Genomic DNA, 17407 nt, shown 5'->3' with positions numbered 1-17407 from the left:
CACTTCCCAGGTTGCTATTGGGTCCTCTGGATTCCTCTCGACACCCACACCTATTCTTAATCCAAAATGGCCCTAGTGACGTCAAAGCCCTTCTACTCCATCATTTCTTCTCTAACCTTTTCACCTGAAAAGTAGTTTTACCGTAACATAACCAAGCATTTCTTTCCTTTTTTAACCCCTTCAGTAGTTCACTAGCCATCTAATTAAATCCAAACTTCTCAGCCTAGCTGGAGACCTTCCACTTCCCTCCCGGTCTCCACGTCACACCCTCACTTCACACCCGTCAGCACTTACTTCCCCAGCATGGGAACCTTGAATATTGTCTTTTTTCAGTCACAGGACTGCTATGCTTTCCCTACAAACACAGTTATCCTTCCCTCTAAGCCCCTCCCACTCAAAGGCCTACACCACCCCTACCCCACCCCACCCCACCCCCGCTACCCCCCACCCCCCACCCCCCACCCCCCGCCACCCCACCGCACAACAGAAGGATTTCATTTTCAGCTCCTGTAGCACAAGCTCTCAGTATCTGTGTACTTCAATTGTGCTTCATTAAACCACAAACTTCCCAGCAGGTGGCACTGTTTTGGGAAGCAGGTGAAACTTCCTAGCTGGAAGAAGTGGATGGAAGTGTGGCTTTGAAGGTGATGAGTGGTCCTCAATCCCTTTCTTTCCTCTTCCCACACTCCCTCTCTTTCTTGCTCTCAAGTTCTCTCTCCTTCCTCTTGGCTATGGGGTGAGGAACCTACCCCACTACATTTACACTACCATGATGTGCACAGGGCTAAGCCACCATGTACCCTCTGAAACTGCCAATCCTTTAGATTGTTCTTGAAGATATTTTGGTCATGACTATGACCAAAAGTAATATGACAACCTCACAGAGACTGGATGATCACAATATATTTCCACGCAAGTGTGTAATAAACTGAAGTCAGGGCTGAGGGGGCTGGAGGGACAGCTCAGCAGCTAGGAACACTGGCTACTCTTGCACAGCACCTGGATTTGAGCCCCAACACCAACATGGTGGCCCCTGACCAACTCTTAATTCCAGTTCCAGAGGACCTGATGCCCTCTTGTGGCTTCCACAGTTACTTCATGAATCTGTTGCCCACATACACAATGCAGACAAAACACTCATACACATAAAAGAGAAATAAATCAGAAAAAAAAAAATCAGGCTGAGGGTTAGTGAGATTGCTCAGAGCATAAAATGGCTTCTCACACAAGTCTTACCAATCTCTGGATCCCATGGTGGCATGAGAGAACTGATTTCCATATGCATGCCATGGCACACACAGACAGACATGCAGACACACTAATAATAATAATAACAGTAATAACACTATTTTTAAAGTTAGAACACACTAGGTGTTACAACACCAAAATACTTCCTTCCACTGTCCCTTGTCACTCCAGTTACTCCTACTCTCACTGATTCCACCCCATAATGCCTGGATTCCCCCAGTTTCCCAACTGTGGTCATGTCTTGTACTGAAGGTCACATCAGGATCATAATCTAGCCAAACCCACTGGTGAAATTATCCAATTCCCACTGATCTAGACCTGTGTGGGATCTAAGTGTTTTAACAACTATATTCATGCATTTTCTGTTGCTGGAACAAAATACTTGAGGCTGAATAGTGTATAATAATATTTATTTGATTCAACATTTTAATGACTGGATGATCCAACCAGCATGGCACTGGCATCATATTGTGGACCCCCTGGTTGCATCACAGCATGACAGAGAAACAGAAAAAGAACTACCGGTGCACAGAAGAGAGAGATCCCATGGACCAATTACCTCCCACTGGGCCCTGTCTCTTAAAGATTCTACCATCGGAGGCAGAGCCAGGTGGATCTCTGTGAGTTCGAGGCCAGCCTGGGCTACCAAGTGAGTTCCAGGACAGGCGCAAAGCTACACAGAGAAACCCTGTCTCGAAAAACCAAAAAAAAAAAAAAAAAAAAAAAAGATTCTACCATCTAAACATTGCCCAATCAAGGACCATGCCTGCTGCGTGGAAGATTTTAGGAGATGAGCCACATCCAAAAACACAGAAATATTAATTCTTTCTTATAAATAATGTTTAACTGTGTTTTTTTTAATTATGATTCTCATTGAAGTTGCAGCAAACATGGGTATAGGAAAGGAAAATAAGAGTCCATCATTCCTAAAGGTGTGAGTACATCCATCAGGATCCAGTCTTCATGTAAACCAGGAGATAAGCAGTTTCCCGCCTAGAAAGCAAAGAACACATGTCAGCACAGAAAAATGAAGCATCCACAGTGAAACCATGACATGACAAGCATTAGTAAACTTCCTGGCTCTTGGGTCAAGCACTCATCTAACTCATGATTTACCTAGCCATTCCCTCAGAGCGGTAAAATTGTGACCCCAGTGATTAGCTATTAGTTGGCATCTAAATCATATGGTGAAAAATTGTGGGACCACAAAATAAATCTAACTCTGTTTTTGCAAACAGATTCAACCATGGAGCCAATTTTAACCAGTTGTCCACGTATTGTTCACAGCCTCTTCAATGCTACACGGGCAGAGCCACGTAGCTGCAACAGGAGCTGTGTTCCACAGAGCCAAGAACTTCCTCCCTCCCTCTCTACAGACAGTCAGCCAGTTCCTGCCCTAAATCAGAAGGGCATCAGCAACAATCAGAAACAAAGATCCATCTAATGGAGATGCTTAGAAGAAACAAGAGACAGCCGGCAAGCAGGCTGAAGGAGGATTTCAAACACAGTTGCGTCGACTTCTTTATTTCTCAAGTGGTCCAGCCTGCCTCTGAGCTAAAAGCCATCTCGGATCACCTTTTGTGTATGCCATCGTCCCCAGGCCAGAAAAAAAGGCCAGGAGAGCTTTACAAAGGCTCTTTGATCTATCTTCATCCGGCTTTATTTTTCTCTCCAGCGTCCCCTCTGTAATGATTGGTTTTAAGAGGTACTTGTTGATTCTTACTAAATGCAAGCTACTGCTAGACATAAAAAGATGAAAGGAGTGATCTTTTCCCCTCAAAGAGTACATGTGACATGGGAAAGAGGGTTACATAAGCAATCAAGAGGTGGTCTTTGTCACAGGGAGGCATGCTCAAGATACGATGGTAGCATGAGAGACACCCCTCCCCCAACCCTCAAGCTCTGCCTGGGCCAATCTGTAAATGTTTGCACCATGGGGAAAGGTCACGAGTAATGAAACATGAGGGGGACTCTGCAATTAGGTAGAAAATGGCAGACACAGCATTTGGACTCCATTACAAATCCGTAGGCCTTACTGGAATCTTAGTATCCAGAAAAGTACGGCAGAGTGGGATGGGTAGTCACAGATGAAGCTGACTAGTTCATCTCAGGGGAGCCATGAGAATGTAAGTAACAGCTGAAGCCATAAGAGGTTCACGCAGCCAAGAATTCAGAGCGAGTTCATCGGGTTTCAACAAGCCGGGCCTTTTCTTACCAGCGATATCTGTGATTTCCATAGGTACACTGGACATCCTCCCAGGTCACCTGGAAGTGTATAAGAAAAAAGTCAACACTCAACTCAGTATTCGGTGTTCCTAAAATGCATGGTACTGTGACCTGCCCTCCTGGACAAGTGCATTCCTCTCTTTATACTTGGTTATGCCTGTCCAAGAGTTACAACTCTGGCTTTAGAGGAGTTTCCCAGAGTCCAAGGCGTTTCCCAGAGCACTGAGCTGAGTGAGTACGTACAGTTATAAACTAGGAGCAGGTTTCTAGGGGGGTGGGGGAAAGGACTTTGCACCTCATGGAAAGCACCACCATTCAGACTACAGGACCAGTCTCCATGGTGAGGACCTAGAGATCCCCAGGCTCTGGATTTATTAGAGCTAATCCAGGGCAAGCAGCAATTTGGATGATGTTTCTCACCCAACAAACATGTGAGTCGTTGAAGCAGAACCATTTTCCATCCACAGGATTCCGGATGTAGGCACAGTAATGACCAAAGTCAGCCAGCCCCACGTGGGCAATCACAGCAAAGAGCTCATAGTGGACTTCCGACTGGAGGGAGACAAATGCAGAAACAGTTCAGCCACCAGCCCTCCAGTCTGCCATCATGGACTCTATTTCTCTGGAGCCGTAAGCCCAAAATAAACTCTTTCTTCTCTAAGTTTCCCTGGTCGTGGAGTTTTTCTCACAGAAATAGAGAAATAACCAATTCAACGGACGTCAGGAAAGCAGTGTCGCTATCGCAGATCAAGTAGAAAATTACTGAAAGCATCCATTGGAACTGACACTAAATCATGCCATTCCCTCAAAACCTTAGGAAGTTAAAATAAGAGAGAATTCTCTGTGGGAAAGGAAGAGGGGTGAGACATATTGGGGCTGCCTGTGACCCGATCACCACGTTAGTCAGAATGCTTTCTTAAAGTTCCACGTGTGCACTCTGCTCAACAGGCACGGAGCCCGGAGCCAGGTCCCAGAGCTCTGTAGCCAGGGTCCCTCACTGCTGCAGAGTCTGAGCCACCACGGCTCACCTCCAGGTACCAAGAAGAGAATGAGCCCAGAGCCCACCTCTCCCCACAAGTCACTAGTACCTCACATACTTGGAGTGCAGCCATCGGAGGCACCAGACAGCCAAGCAAAAGCACCACAGTGAGGCTGAGGAGGGTCCTCCATGTTAATGGGATTAAAGGGAAGCGAAGTCAGGAGGCCCTGCAGATTGCCATGAGCAAGGGTGACGGAATATATCATCCCCAAAAGATGGCAACAATTGCTCCCCTTCCCACCATGTCCTATTACAATGTACGTGGTGGGATAGCCCCAACTGTGGAATGTGTAATAAGAATACTATTCTTTCTTGTGAGGAGACAGAAGGTGGGGTTCCAACCTATTACCTGACATGTAAAGATAACGGGAAAAAATACAATAACAAAAAGGGATAAAATCATTAATTGGTAATAAATAAATATATAACAACAATTTTTTACAGAGAATATACGAAAAATGACTAGCTGATAATCTATTCTGAAAGTTGGCATCTGGGCCTGGAAGGATGGCTCCGAGCGCTTGCTGCTCTTGCAGAGGACCCACATCAGACAGTCAAAACCATTATAACTCCAGCTCTAGGGGAGCTGACACCCTTCTGGTCTCCATAAGCACCTGCACAAATGTGGTGCACATATACACACTCAGACACACACACACACACACACACACACACACACACACACACGGATGACTTTGTAGAATTGGTTCTTCTTTCCATCCACTTCTGTGGCGTTCCAGGGATTAAAACTCACCAGGTCTGTGTGGCAAGTGCCTTAACCTGCTGAGCCATTTTGCCAGCCCAGATTTAATTAATTTTTAATCAACAAAAAAGTCATGCTGTGTGTAGTAGCACACACCTTTATTCCCAGCACTCTGGAGGCAGAGGCAGGTAGATCTCTATGAGTTCAAGGCCATCATGGTCTATGTAGCAAGTTCCAAGACAGTCAGGTCTACATAATGAGGAACTCTGGCACAAAACAACCAAAACCAAAATCAAAAACCAAACCAAAGCAAAAAGACTTATACACAATGGTATGCAATGTGACATATTGATATGTGTGTATATACTGTGGAAGTTAGGTAATATATCTATCACCTTGCAAGCATATCTTTGTAGTGAAAGTGTTTAAAACTATTTTAAGCACTTTTCCAGTGTGTAATACATGTTGTAGTCTGTTTCTATGACTAACTTTTTTAGGTGGAAAGTTGTCTGGATAGAAGATGGTTTGTTATATATTTCCCCACTGTTTTGTATTTATCTGAAATTTTCCATCATGAAATCTTCTTCACACAGGAAGAAATGTAAGTGCACTGCACAGCTGGACTGAGTGAGAAAATGAGAAGGAGATCAAAAGTGAGCACTGTGAAACACGGACACCTAATAGGTAAAGATGGGCCTTGTATTCTAATACGGTTCCAGAGCGTGAATTGGCAAACAGACCAATGTAACAGAACAAACACTCCAACAATGGAGCCATATGTGTGAGATCTAAAACCTGCAAATGTAGCATTTCCTGCTTCAAACTTACAAGGAAAAGACAATCTTTTTTTTTTCTCAGAATCTCGCAAGAAGTTATTAACTTGGGACAAATGAATTAAATTTTCCTCTGATTAAATTTGGTCCGACAACTGGCTACTTTGATATTCTCGTCAAAGCAGGCTCTGGCTTTTCAATACGAAAGTTTAGTTGGCTCTAAGAACCTGAAACGTTGTGTTTACACATGTGCCTGCGAGTATTCACATGTCAGTTCAAATAGGAAGTACCGAATTACAGGTCCCTTTTCTCAGTGCTCTGAGGCATTTCCATAAAACCCAATGTTTAGAAAAAGGAAGCTTTCTGAATCTTTAAAAGTAAAGGCAAAGGCTAGCCATGACATCAGGGTAATGACTCACCACGGCTTCTCAGAACTACCAAGGCTTGAGCATTGAAGTATTGCCTAAGAAAGACAGTCTGTCCTGACCTGGCAAGATGGCTCAGCAGGTCAAGACTGATGATGACCTGTCGATCCTCGGGACCCAGGCGGTGGAAGGAGAGAACCAACTCCCACAAGTTGTCCTCTGACCCCACCCATGCCTTACACAGACACAAATAAATAAATGCAATCTTTTATTTTAAAAAAAGAAGAAAGACAGAAGTCCTGAATATGTATGTGCTTTTGTGAGTTACACCAAATTGCAATTGGTTCTGTACTGTTGTATATGCCAAGTATGGCCAACAGGGGGCCTGGGTCCCTGGATGAGAGCCCAACCCAGGAAGTATCTGGCCCACATGATGCTGGTCCATGTCACCTCACAGTCTGCTGTCGTGGACTTGGTACTTACAACAGAGCACTTATGAGTGAGTGGTGTCCAACAGCTAATGGGGATGAACGACTACCTCAGAAGGACACAGAGTCTGCTGGACGGCTACCTCAGAAGGACACAGAGTCTGCTGGACGGCTACCTCAGAAGGACACAGAGTCTGCTGGACGGCTACCTCAGAAGGACACAGAGTCTGATGGACGGCTACCTCAGGAGGACACTGAGTCTGCGGTATGGCTACCTCAGGAGGACACTGAGTCTGCGGTATGGCTACCTCAGGAGGACACTGAGTCTGCTGAGATGAATGAAAGATGGAAGGCAAACCTCACCTGTTCCTTGGTATCACCAAGTTCTTTCTCAGTTGCCAGAACCTGACTGAAATCCAAGCGCTGAGGGAAATACACTGAGTGGCAGACCTTTTCTGTCCGTGAGTTCCTGGTGGAGAATCTCATGAGGTGGATGGTCAAGGTTTGGGGCAGATGAGTCAGTTTCAAAACCTGAAAAAGCAAAATCAGCATGACAATGAAATCTTCGGGCACTTGAGATGGGCAGGTTGGGAGCGGTGTTAAGACTGGCAATGTGCTCTTTCCCACAAGGGGCTTGCAGGGCACTTTCAAGACTCACACGACTGAGTGTCACGCACCACACACCTCCACAGAAGGCCTCTGCTCAGGCACAGGAACTGTGGAGTCTACTCTAGAACTCTAGCCAAACCCTAAGGGGAAAACCCTACCCACTGCTCTTGAACCGTCTCCTCTTGTCCCTAAAAGGCTTTCTTGTCCCTCTCAGTGATATGATCTGAGAGGCCAAGTCTGAAGTTATGCGCATGAGAAGCCCTAGGATCCCAGGAACTGGTTGGACCCAGATTCCCTGTCAGCCTTTATGAGATGCCCTTAAGGGGTCTGCAAAGACCTATCAGGAAACCCCACAGGCAACCCCAGACCAGTGAAGAGTTTGGACTTAAAGAGTACCTGTTTTCTAGGCGTCTTCTTCCCACAGTTCTCACAGAAGCACTTGTCCGAGCTTGCTAACTCTTTGGGCTGGAAGAAACAGCACAGAGCATCCTCCTGCCCCACCCAGGAGAACCAGCATGTAAGCACCGGGCAGCATTCAAGTTCCTCGTCAACAGCCCCCTCCCCCAGTAGTGGAAGCCTAGGCTTTGCTACCCTTTAGTCCCCATCCCCCTAAGTGGGCACGTGTGACACATGGGGCAGAATTTCAGAAAGTGCCCACTGGCGGGAGGAACAGAACTGGAGGGGACTTGCCAGGGGAAGAGCGTGAGAAATGCCGGAGGAGGAGGAGGAGGGAAAGACATATTCCCCCTCCCCCAAGTCAAGGAGAGATTGGCCCAGGGTGTACAAGGGAAACACGAGTCACTTTTTAAAAAGTATATTACATTTTTGTTTTTGTTTTGTTTTGACTTATTATGGTAGCGGGGGCATGCACATGCCAAGGCACATATGTGGAGTAGAGGAACAGGTTTTCTAGTTCTCTTCTTCCTCTGTGTAGGACCCAGGAATCAAACTCAGGTCAGAGCGCTTGGCAACAAGCCCCTTTACATGCTAAGCCATTTTGTCGGCCTACAAATTACTTTTTAAAAAATCCTAGGGTAGTGGTAGAAGCAGGGGAAAACTGGCTACCTCGGGGTACACAAAGTCACCCACAAGAAGTCTCTCACCAGTGTTTTCAGGGGCTTCGAGTCCATATCAAAAAGAGGAAGAGAGAGGGTGAGCAGCCTGCTGCTTCTGCTGCTCTCCGAGGCACAGCCCAAGCAAATCAGGGACTCCTTCGTCCAGATTGTGAACAGAGCCTGGAGCCGCTCTGCCTGCAAGGAGAGACAGCAAAGGAGGAGAGATGGCCTAGAAGTCACGTTAGGTTGAGACAAGGATTTTTTTTTTTTCAGACAGAAGCTCTAGAAATGGCTGACACAAAATTTTGCTTCCCTGCACATAAAGGTAACCACACCAGAGATCTACACCAAGCAGGGACTCATTCCTAGCTAAGAGTGCACACAACAGTGAAGCAGATCCCACAAGCCACATCTCAGATCTCTGCCTTCTCCAGATCCCAGCTCTCACCAAGTCCACGTCAGTGATCTGATCCTTAGTCAGGTTCCAGATTGTCAGGTAGAGATAAGCAGCGTCATGCTGGACAAACACTGGGCAGAGAGAAGCACAATTAGTCAGGAGACATCTATGTCCTTGTTGAGCCACGGAGACCCCAGCCACGTGAACACTCAACTCCTTTATCCTTTCCTAGCCTGCTATCACTTTTGAAAAGACTAAATGAAAAGCAAGCTTTGTGTTGGTTTTTTTTTTTAAGAGTTTCTCTTAAAAGTCATAGTCCCATCACTTTCTCTCACTATCCACCTCTACAGGCCGCTATCAGCTGACTGGCAGATTCCCAACTATTTGCTCCGGTTTTGTTTTTCTTTTCTTTTTTTTCTTTCTGCTAAGCGGTTACTATGACTCCGCCCCCTGGTGGTCATTTTTATTCACTTCCCTAAAAGCAGAGCCCAATCCCACAGAGTTTCTCCAAAGGTGCCAGAATAAAAGAGGAAAGAGAAAAGACCAACTCCATGTTAGATGATCCTGGCCAAGATGAGCAGGAACCTTGCAGGGAACTGTCTCCCTGTTATAAAAGTAGGTCTGAAATCGTGAACAGATATAACTGACTTTAGGGGTGTTGGTCCAAAGAAATGGGAAGTCAGAAAAGGCGAGAAACACGCTGCAGACTATTTCACAAAAAAGGGCAGATCTGCGCCAAAATGCAAAGACATTTCAGGCCACAGCACTTTCTGTGAACATGCTGTGTCTTCCACCACGGCATCATTGTCCTTCCCTAATATTACATATCACAACACAGACTTGACATTCTATATTTTGTCTTCTTTGATTTTTGGCCTGTCCTGCTTCTAAACGGTGAGTTTCCTGGAGGCAAAATCACTGTCATTCCTGTTGCCTTGTGCACAACAAATCTACAATGATGAATGTGAACACTATATGTTAATTGACTATATTAATTAATCCATATGATGAGCCCTGACGCAAAAATAATCTACCAGATGGGTAAAATTGATTTACCCAGGGAACTGAGTGCAGAAGGTGTCTGTCACAGAGCTACCACAGATGTAAACATTGGATTAAGGTGTTGTGATGGTCAGTTTTGTTTTGTTTAGATCTGTTTATTTGATTTTATCTGTATAGATGTTTTGCCCGCATGTATGTATGTGTACTATGTGTATGCCTAGTGCCCTTGAAGGTCAGAAGAGGGTGTCTGATCCCCTGGAACTGGAGTTAAAAACAGTTGTGAACCACAACATGGGTGCTGGGAACTGAACCCAGGTCCTCCACAAGAGCAACACGTGCTCTTAACTGCTGAGCCGTCTCTCCAGCTGCCGTGATGGTCAGTTTTAACTGTCAACTTGACACAATCAAAAAACACTTGGGAAGAGAGTCTCGATCAGGGAGTCCTTAGGTTAAACTGGCCTGTGGACATATCTGCAGGGGTTCTCCTGGCTGTATTAATTGATATGGGGAGACACAGCTCACGGTGGGCTGCACTGTTCCCTGGGCTGGGCTCTGGACCATATATGAGGAGAGAGGGTAAGTTAAGTATTAAAAGCGTGTGTGCACTCATTCTCTCTGAGCATGACTGTGGGTGTCATATGCCCAACTGCTCTGAGTTTCTGCCTGCCATTCCGACTTCCCTGCTATGACAGACTGTACCCTGGATATGTGAGCTAAAATCGAGACTCCCCTAAGGTGCTTTTCTTCGCGGTATTTTCTCACAGCAGCGGAAATGAAAGTAGGCCAGTTGCCATCCGTAGTCACTGTTTTAAACCCCCTCTGGCCAAGAGCCAAGAGTCCCTTCCAGTCATCGACAAAATGCAAGGGTATTTGTCTGTCCCACTGTCTACGTCACACTTGGGATGCAGTGCACACACCAGAGAGAATACATGTCCTGAGAAACCATATCCTAATGGAGGGCAGGTTCCAACTGTTCATAATTCAAACAGGAATAAAAGGTCCCTCCGGGTACACAAAGCACTATGGAAAGCTGAAGAAAGGTGAGAATATAAATGAGATGGGGGGGAAAGAGAGCTGCTAGGATCTATTCATTCATAAGAGCAATTAAAGGGCTGGAGAGATGGCTCAGAGGTCAAGTGCATTGACTGCTTTTCCAGAGGTCCTGAGTTCAATTCCCAGCAACCACATGGTGGCTCACAACTGTCTATAATGAGATCTGGTGCCCTCTTCTGGCATGTAGGCATACATACAGACAAAATATTACACACATAATAAATAAATATTATTTTAAAGAGCAATTAAAATGCTCACAAAATAAAAATAGAGAGCTGGCGAGATGTCTCAGAGAGAAGCACTTTCTGAGCAAGCTTGAGAACCTGAGTTTGACCACTGGAGCCTGTCTGTGTAAGGAGAGCATTTCCAAAAGCCGTCCTCTGCCCTCCATGCATGTACCATGTCAAACACACTATGACACTCGTGTGCCTACACTTGTATATGTAAAATGATAAACAGATAAATAAATAATTCTTAAAATAAAAATAAAGATCATGTATGTCAAACACATTTAATATCATACTGTGTGAAGGAAATCAGAGGGTTTTTTTTCCCCTAAGATTTGAAACAAATTAAGAATGCCCTTTTTTTAAGGTAGAGACAAGTGACCCATCAGACACTCAAATACCAACAGAGACATTGGCTGCTCTTCCAAAGGTCCTGGGTTCAATTCCCAGCACCCACATGGCATATAACATAAGTCTGTAACTCTAGTCCTAGGGGATCCAACAAACTCTTCTGGCTCCTAGGGTATCAGACCCATGAAGAATACATAGACATACATGCAGGCAAAATACCCATAATCATAAAAAATCTTTTTAGTAAGTCAAAATCTGGATTTTTTTAAGAATTATGCAAAACTACACACCCCAGTGTCTCCATAGGAACACAATAATAATAACTTTCTAGCAACGGACCCCAAAGGACAGAAAACTAATCAATTGTGTGACAAAGAATTTAGACAAATGATTACAAGGAAATTTAATGAGATACAAGAGAATAAAAACAACAATTAAGTTAAAACAGGAAAATCATTATATGAGTGAGAAATTCAGCATACATAGAGATAATAAAGAGAAATCAAGGCACTAATGAATTCAATTAAGTTTAAAAAAAATAGAGAGCCTCAACAGTGTTGATCAGGCAGAAGAAAATTTCTAAGCATGAAGATGGGTCTTTTGAAATAACCAAATCAGAAAAAAATGAAAAATAAAGAAATTAAGAAAAACTAGAAACAAAGACTATGGAACATATAGCATACAATTAAGCAAGGAAACATTCACAATGCAAATATTCACAGTGTAGGTGCTGTAAGAGGTGATGGGAAAGGAGAGGTATAGAAAACCTACTGAATTAATATGAACAAATATAGACAACCAAGTCCAGGAAGATTAAAAGTCTGCTAATGATTTAGCTAGAAAAGACCCTCCTTAAGGCAAGATGAGATACATAAAGTCCTGAAGCAACAACAACAAAAAGCACCAACCAAGTCTATTATACCCAGCAAAGCTATCCTTCAGGAATGAAGAAAAAGAAAGGTTTTCCAACAAAAACAAAAACCTGAGGAATTCTGCACCAGGTTGGCCCCATGAGAATCTATATAGTACAAGAGAAAGGTGATGATTACCATCACAAAAAGTACATGATGAGCAAGACAGTGTGCCTTCTGTACAGAGAAGAAAAATTCCTATTCACAAGGATGAACAAGAAACAAGGAAAAACACTAAGTGTGATGGCACATGCTTATAAGTCTAGCAAGCAGGAAGCTGGAGGACCAGGAGTTCAAGGTCAACTTAGCTACATAGTGAGTTTGAAGTGAACTAAAAAAAAAAGAGGAGGAGGAAGAGGAGGGGACAAGGACTAGGATGAGGAAGAGGAGAGGGAAGAAAGGAGGGAGGAAAGGGGGGAAAAAGAATAAGAATTGTCCAAAACAAACACAGAAATATTACATCATTACAAGAGCATGCCTCGTTTATCAGTGGTAATATTTCATGTAAACCGGCTAAATTCCCCCAAATCTAACAAACAAAACTCAACAATGCGATGCCAGTAAAGACACACAGAATGAAAGTGAAAGGCTGAAGAGGATATAACAAGAAAAGAGAAACCAAAGGCAGCCAGCAGCAGCTGTACAGCAAAGCAGACTAAAATTCAAACACTGCAAAAGGAGACAGAGATGGTCAGTAAGTAAGGAGAACGCAAGGGACTCAACAAAAAGATGGAACAACAATAAGCATATACACTCCCCAAACTGAAGCACCCAATCTCATAAGGCAAACCTTCTCAGGTCTAAACACAGAGATCGATTCCGAAACTACTTGGGTGCTTGACCACTCCCACTTTCAACAATAGACAAATCATCTGGACCAAAATAAAAAATAAAAATAAACACCACCACCACAGTGCTGGTGAGACAGATGGTTCATCACCAAAAGGCGCTGGACGTTCAGACCTGGCAACCCGAGTGTGACACCTAGAACCCACCGTGGAAGGGAGGAATCAAGTCCCAGAAGTTCTCCTCTGACCTCCATACACATCCTGTGGTATGAAGGCACCCTCACTCATACACACACAGCTTATATAAACATAATAACAACAAACAGAATCGTAAATCTTTTTAAAACCGGCAGACAATGTGTTAAATAATATTATACACCAAATGGATTCAACAGACATTTACAGAACATTCCAAACGAAAACTGAGGAATAAGCTCTGGCATTCAATTGTTCGTAGTTTGGTAAATTTATTATATATTTTATAAAGGATTAGAAGAGAGGAATCCAAAGTCAAACCTACTGAGTTAAGACCTCAGAAGAAAAGACAATGTAGCATCGTCTGTGGCTGTGATGAAACGTGGAGGAAAGGCTTTCTCTGGCTTACACTTCCAGGTCACAGTCCATCACTGGAGCTGAGGCAGGAACTCAGGCAAGAACTTGAAAGAGAAGCCCCGGAGGACTGCTGCTTGCTGGCTTGCTCTCTGGCTCACGCTCAACTGACTTTCTTATACAGCCTGGGACCACCAGCCCAGTGAATGGTGTGGGCCGCAGTGAGCTGAGCCCTCCTACATCCATTACCAATCAAGACAACCACCCACAGACACACCTACACACCAGTCTAACCTGGGTAATCCCTCAACTGAGACTCCTTGGTCATGTGACTGTGCTGACAGTTCAAAGCTAACCAGGACAAAGGGCAACAGGAAGGGTGACAGGGTGTTTTGGCAAAGGTACACTTGGCTATAGGCAACACAAAGAAAGGAGTGTTGAAAGAGAAAGATATGCTAATTACCCTGATACAATTATTACAATTGCATAAATGTATCAAATCAACACACTACACCCTGAAAACAGGCAGATGTCATGCTAGCTTATTTTAAAGCCACTTCAGAGCAGTACGCTGGTAATAGTCACAAAAAATTCATACACGACACTTTTTCTTTCAAAGTAAAGAGATGTGTATTTCAGATCAACACCCACACCTCTAATAAAAGAGGTCTGGAGTCTGTTCTTTCACTGCCCATCAGCTCTCCCCCTCGCTCTTTCCCGCAGGCCCTTCCCCACCCGACACTGTATCAGGGGGCAGGAGCTGAGAGGCTCTTACACGGCACATTGTACTTCTGAAGGCAGTAAGCCAGCTCCATGGGCAGCACTGCTTTCTGTCGGCTGGCCTGCATCTTCTCCAGCAGCAGAAGCAGCTGGAAGGGGACACTTCTCTTCTGCTCTTCTGGCTCCCGGGGCACTGTTATCCTGTCAAGAACAGCCAGTAAGCTCATACCCACCGTTCTCCAGGCCAGGAGCACACTGAAATCACTTCAAGAACTGCAAAGACTCTCCATGTCCATGCCATTCTCTGGATTAAGTTAGAATTATGGGAATGGGTAGACTTAGGCATGTACTCCAGTGATTGAGGGACTAGAATGTACAGAATACTTTATTAAGAGAGAGATTAACACAATCCCACCCCAACCATACTCAACCATCACATTAAAAAAGGCCAGCTGTGCTGGGTGATGGTGGCGCACGCCTTTAATCCCAGCACTTGGGAGGCAGAGGCAGGTGGATCTCTGTGAGTTCCAGGAAAGGCGCAAAGCTACACAGAGAAACCCTGTCTCGCAAAACAAAAACAAAAACAAACAAACAAAAAAAGGACAGCTGCATCTCATTCTGGGCCCACACTAGAGTGAGCAGGTAAATATCCAGCCCGAGATCCTTCATACTGCAAAGGCAAATACTGAGTTAGGTCCTGGGAAGAAAGGGCAATATGACAGATGACAGTGTTTTGCCAATGGTTCATTTAGCTATAGGCAGTTTTCACTGGCTTTGTGGATGAGCAAAAGGAAAAAGCACGGGGCCAAAGAGAATCACTGATAAACTGTCCGCATCTGTTCACTGACTTCCTCTGATGTTGTCTGGTCCCAACTCCAGACCAGTGACTGTCACCCTTGGTTGTCCTTCAAAAGTATCTGAGGAGTCTTTTTAAAAAGCACTCATGCGGGCTGGAGAGATGGCACAGAGGTTAAGAGCACTGGCTGCTCTTCCACAGGACCTGGGTTCAATTCCCAGCATCTACATGGTGGCTCGCAACTATCTGTAACTCCAGTTCCATGGGATCCAACTCTTCCTTTGGGCTCCATGGAGATGCATATGGTGCACAGAGATACATGAAGGCAAAATACCCACATACACCGAACCATAAAATAATAATAATAATAAATTTCTTTAAAAAGCATTAATGACCCACACCACCTGAAACCAAACGGAGGTGGGGAGAAGCACGTGTGTATTTTTAAACTTTGTAAATGATGGTAACGTGCAGTAGAAAATATGCAAGAAATGGTCTTTTCTCGGGCATCTCTGGAAAGACTTATAAGAGTCAAAGTCACTGTGAATAAAGGAGTAGTCTAAAACATTCATGACATGCCCACGCTCAGCCAGAACCACAGTTGTACCTCTTCAGTATCTTTCTGAAGTCCACATTCATCATGAACACCTGAAGCAAGGAGTTAAGGCAACACGACTGTCCGATGTTGTGTAAACCAACCAGGCCTAGAAGACGAAGAGAAGAAAAAGAACCCTGAAGGCAAGATAGAACACTGAACAAAACTCTAACGTTTTTCCTGGGTCGACTAAGGACACTACTACCAACCCTGAGAAACACTCTCACGGGCACAGAGAAGTCACCAGGGAGCCTGCGAACAGTCTGAGAAGAAGCTATCTAGCATGAGGCTTTGAAAATTAAATGACAGAACAAGCCTTAAGAAGAGCGACATCACACAGTGACAATGAGAAGCACAGTATTGGTTAAAAAAAAAAAAAAGCACCCACCAGCCCTAAGCTTACCTCAAGAGAGGGAAAGCCGGACAACGTTCGAGAATGAGGAAAACCAAAAATAATATTTCTAGACACACCAGCAATCAACCTCCCTTCCTTCCCACCCTAACCACAGGCTCAGCTGACCCCAGAAGGTGAGAGGCTGAAGAACAAGAGAGTATCCCAAATCTCAGAGTCCTGGACAAAGAGCTTCTGCGACAGACCAAGGCAAATGAAAACTCCAGGGCCACAGGTTTCCCCTGACAAATCAGCGGGGCACCTTCTTAACTAACGCGGGGTGTGCCACTTCCAAACCAGAGTGTGAACTTCTCCGCAGTGCTAAGAAGGAGTGGAGGCTCTACTGACCATGAGGGCGGTCCCAGGTGCTGCAGTGTTCTCTAGACAGCTCTCTCTTCCTCTTCATGCTCTTCTCTTCCTCCAGTTCTGAGGAGCACTGAGGATTAGCCACAACTGCCTGGCAGCTTTTTGTCAGGAACCCGAACCCCCGGCCCATTAGTGATGACGCCCAAACCCCCAGGTTGGGACTGCCCGAATGAGGCTCAGGATTCCACGACTTCACTTCCAGGAAGAGTCCCCACACACAAGCCAGGCACAAAGGATCCTCTGTGGGGACACAAAGCAACAGGAAACAGTGATGGGGGACGTGTCCATGCCATCAGCTCTGACTGCTAGAGGAAGACCAGCTTAGCTCTAAAACAGGAATTAACGACAAGCTGGATACCCCCAACCCTTCTCCCACCTTTCCATTCGTCCTTCCTCAGCATGGACTGTCCTAACGCTGGCCTCTTCTTCCTCCTGGGTTCTCTGTCTTAGTAAATGGTCTGGACCAAAAACCGAGGGTCTCCTTGCCCCCAACTCTCAATCCTTAACAGTTGAAAAAGGTGTCGATTCCCCTGGCTAGAGACTGCTCACAAGCAAACCCCTTGCTCTCCACATCCTTGACCCAATGCCGGGGACATGCCTGCAGACAGCTGAGCTCCTTCCTCTGGGAAGCTTGTCCTAGGTCCTCAGGAAGGCTTTGTGGCCGCCTACGCCTACGCTTTAAGCATTTTGTGCATGAAGCTATTCAAATTCTGATGTGAGGACTGCATGAGGGATTGATGGCTCACAGCTCAGGCTCCCCTGTCAGCAGACAACCTTCCCAGACCCAGAGGACAACTGAGCCTCGTTCACCCAAA

General features: G+C 45.1%; 1 protein-coding gene across 1 annotated transcript; it reads right to left on the bottom strand.

Moving 5' to 3' along the window:
* Positions 1-1978: 1978 nt before the first annotated feature.
* Positions 1979-16828, bottom strand: Usp18 (ubiquitin specific peptidase 18). Its single transcript, XM_052721020.1, has 10 exons — positions 16575-16828; positions 15848-15944; positions 14500-14645; positions 8895-8974; positions 8495-8641; positions 7788-7883; positions 7146-7313; positions 3895-4026; positions 3464-3513; positions 1979-2241 (listed from the first exon to the last, which is right to left on the bottom strand). Exons 1-10 carry the CDS (start codon positions 16720-16722, stop codon positions 2196-2198), a joined length of 1110 nt encoding a protein of 369 aa, XP_052576980.1. The 5' UTR covers positions 16723-16828; the 3' UTR covers positions 1979-2195.
* Between the last annotated feature and the right edge of the window lie 579 nt (positions 16829-17407).

The sequence above is a fragment of the Peromyscus californicus genome, unplaced genomic scaffold (genome assembly GCF_007827085.1).
Source record: "Peromyscus californicus insignis strain IS unplaced genomic scaffold, ASM782708v3 Scaffold_6__1_contigs__length_162567912, whole genome shotgun sequence".
Lineage (NCBI taxonomy): Eukaryota > Metazoa > Chordata > Mammalia > Rodentia > Cricetidae > Peromyscus > Peromyscus californicus.
The sequence above is the reverse complement of the archived record's forward strand: the minus strand, read 5'-3'. Positions and strand labels throughout refer to the sequence as shown.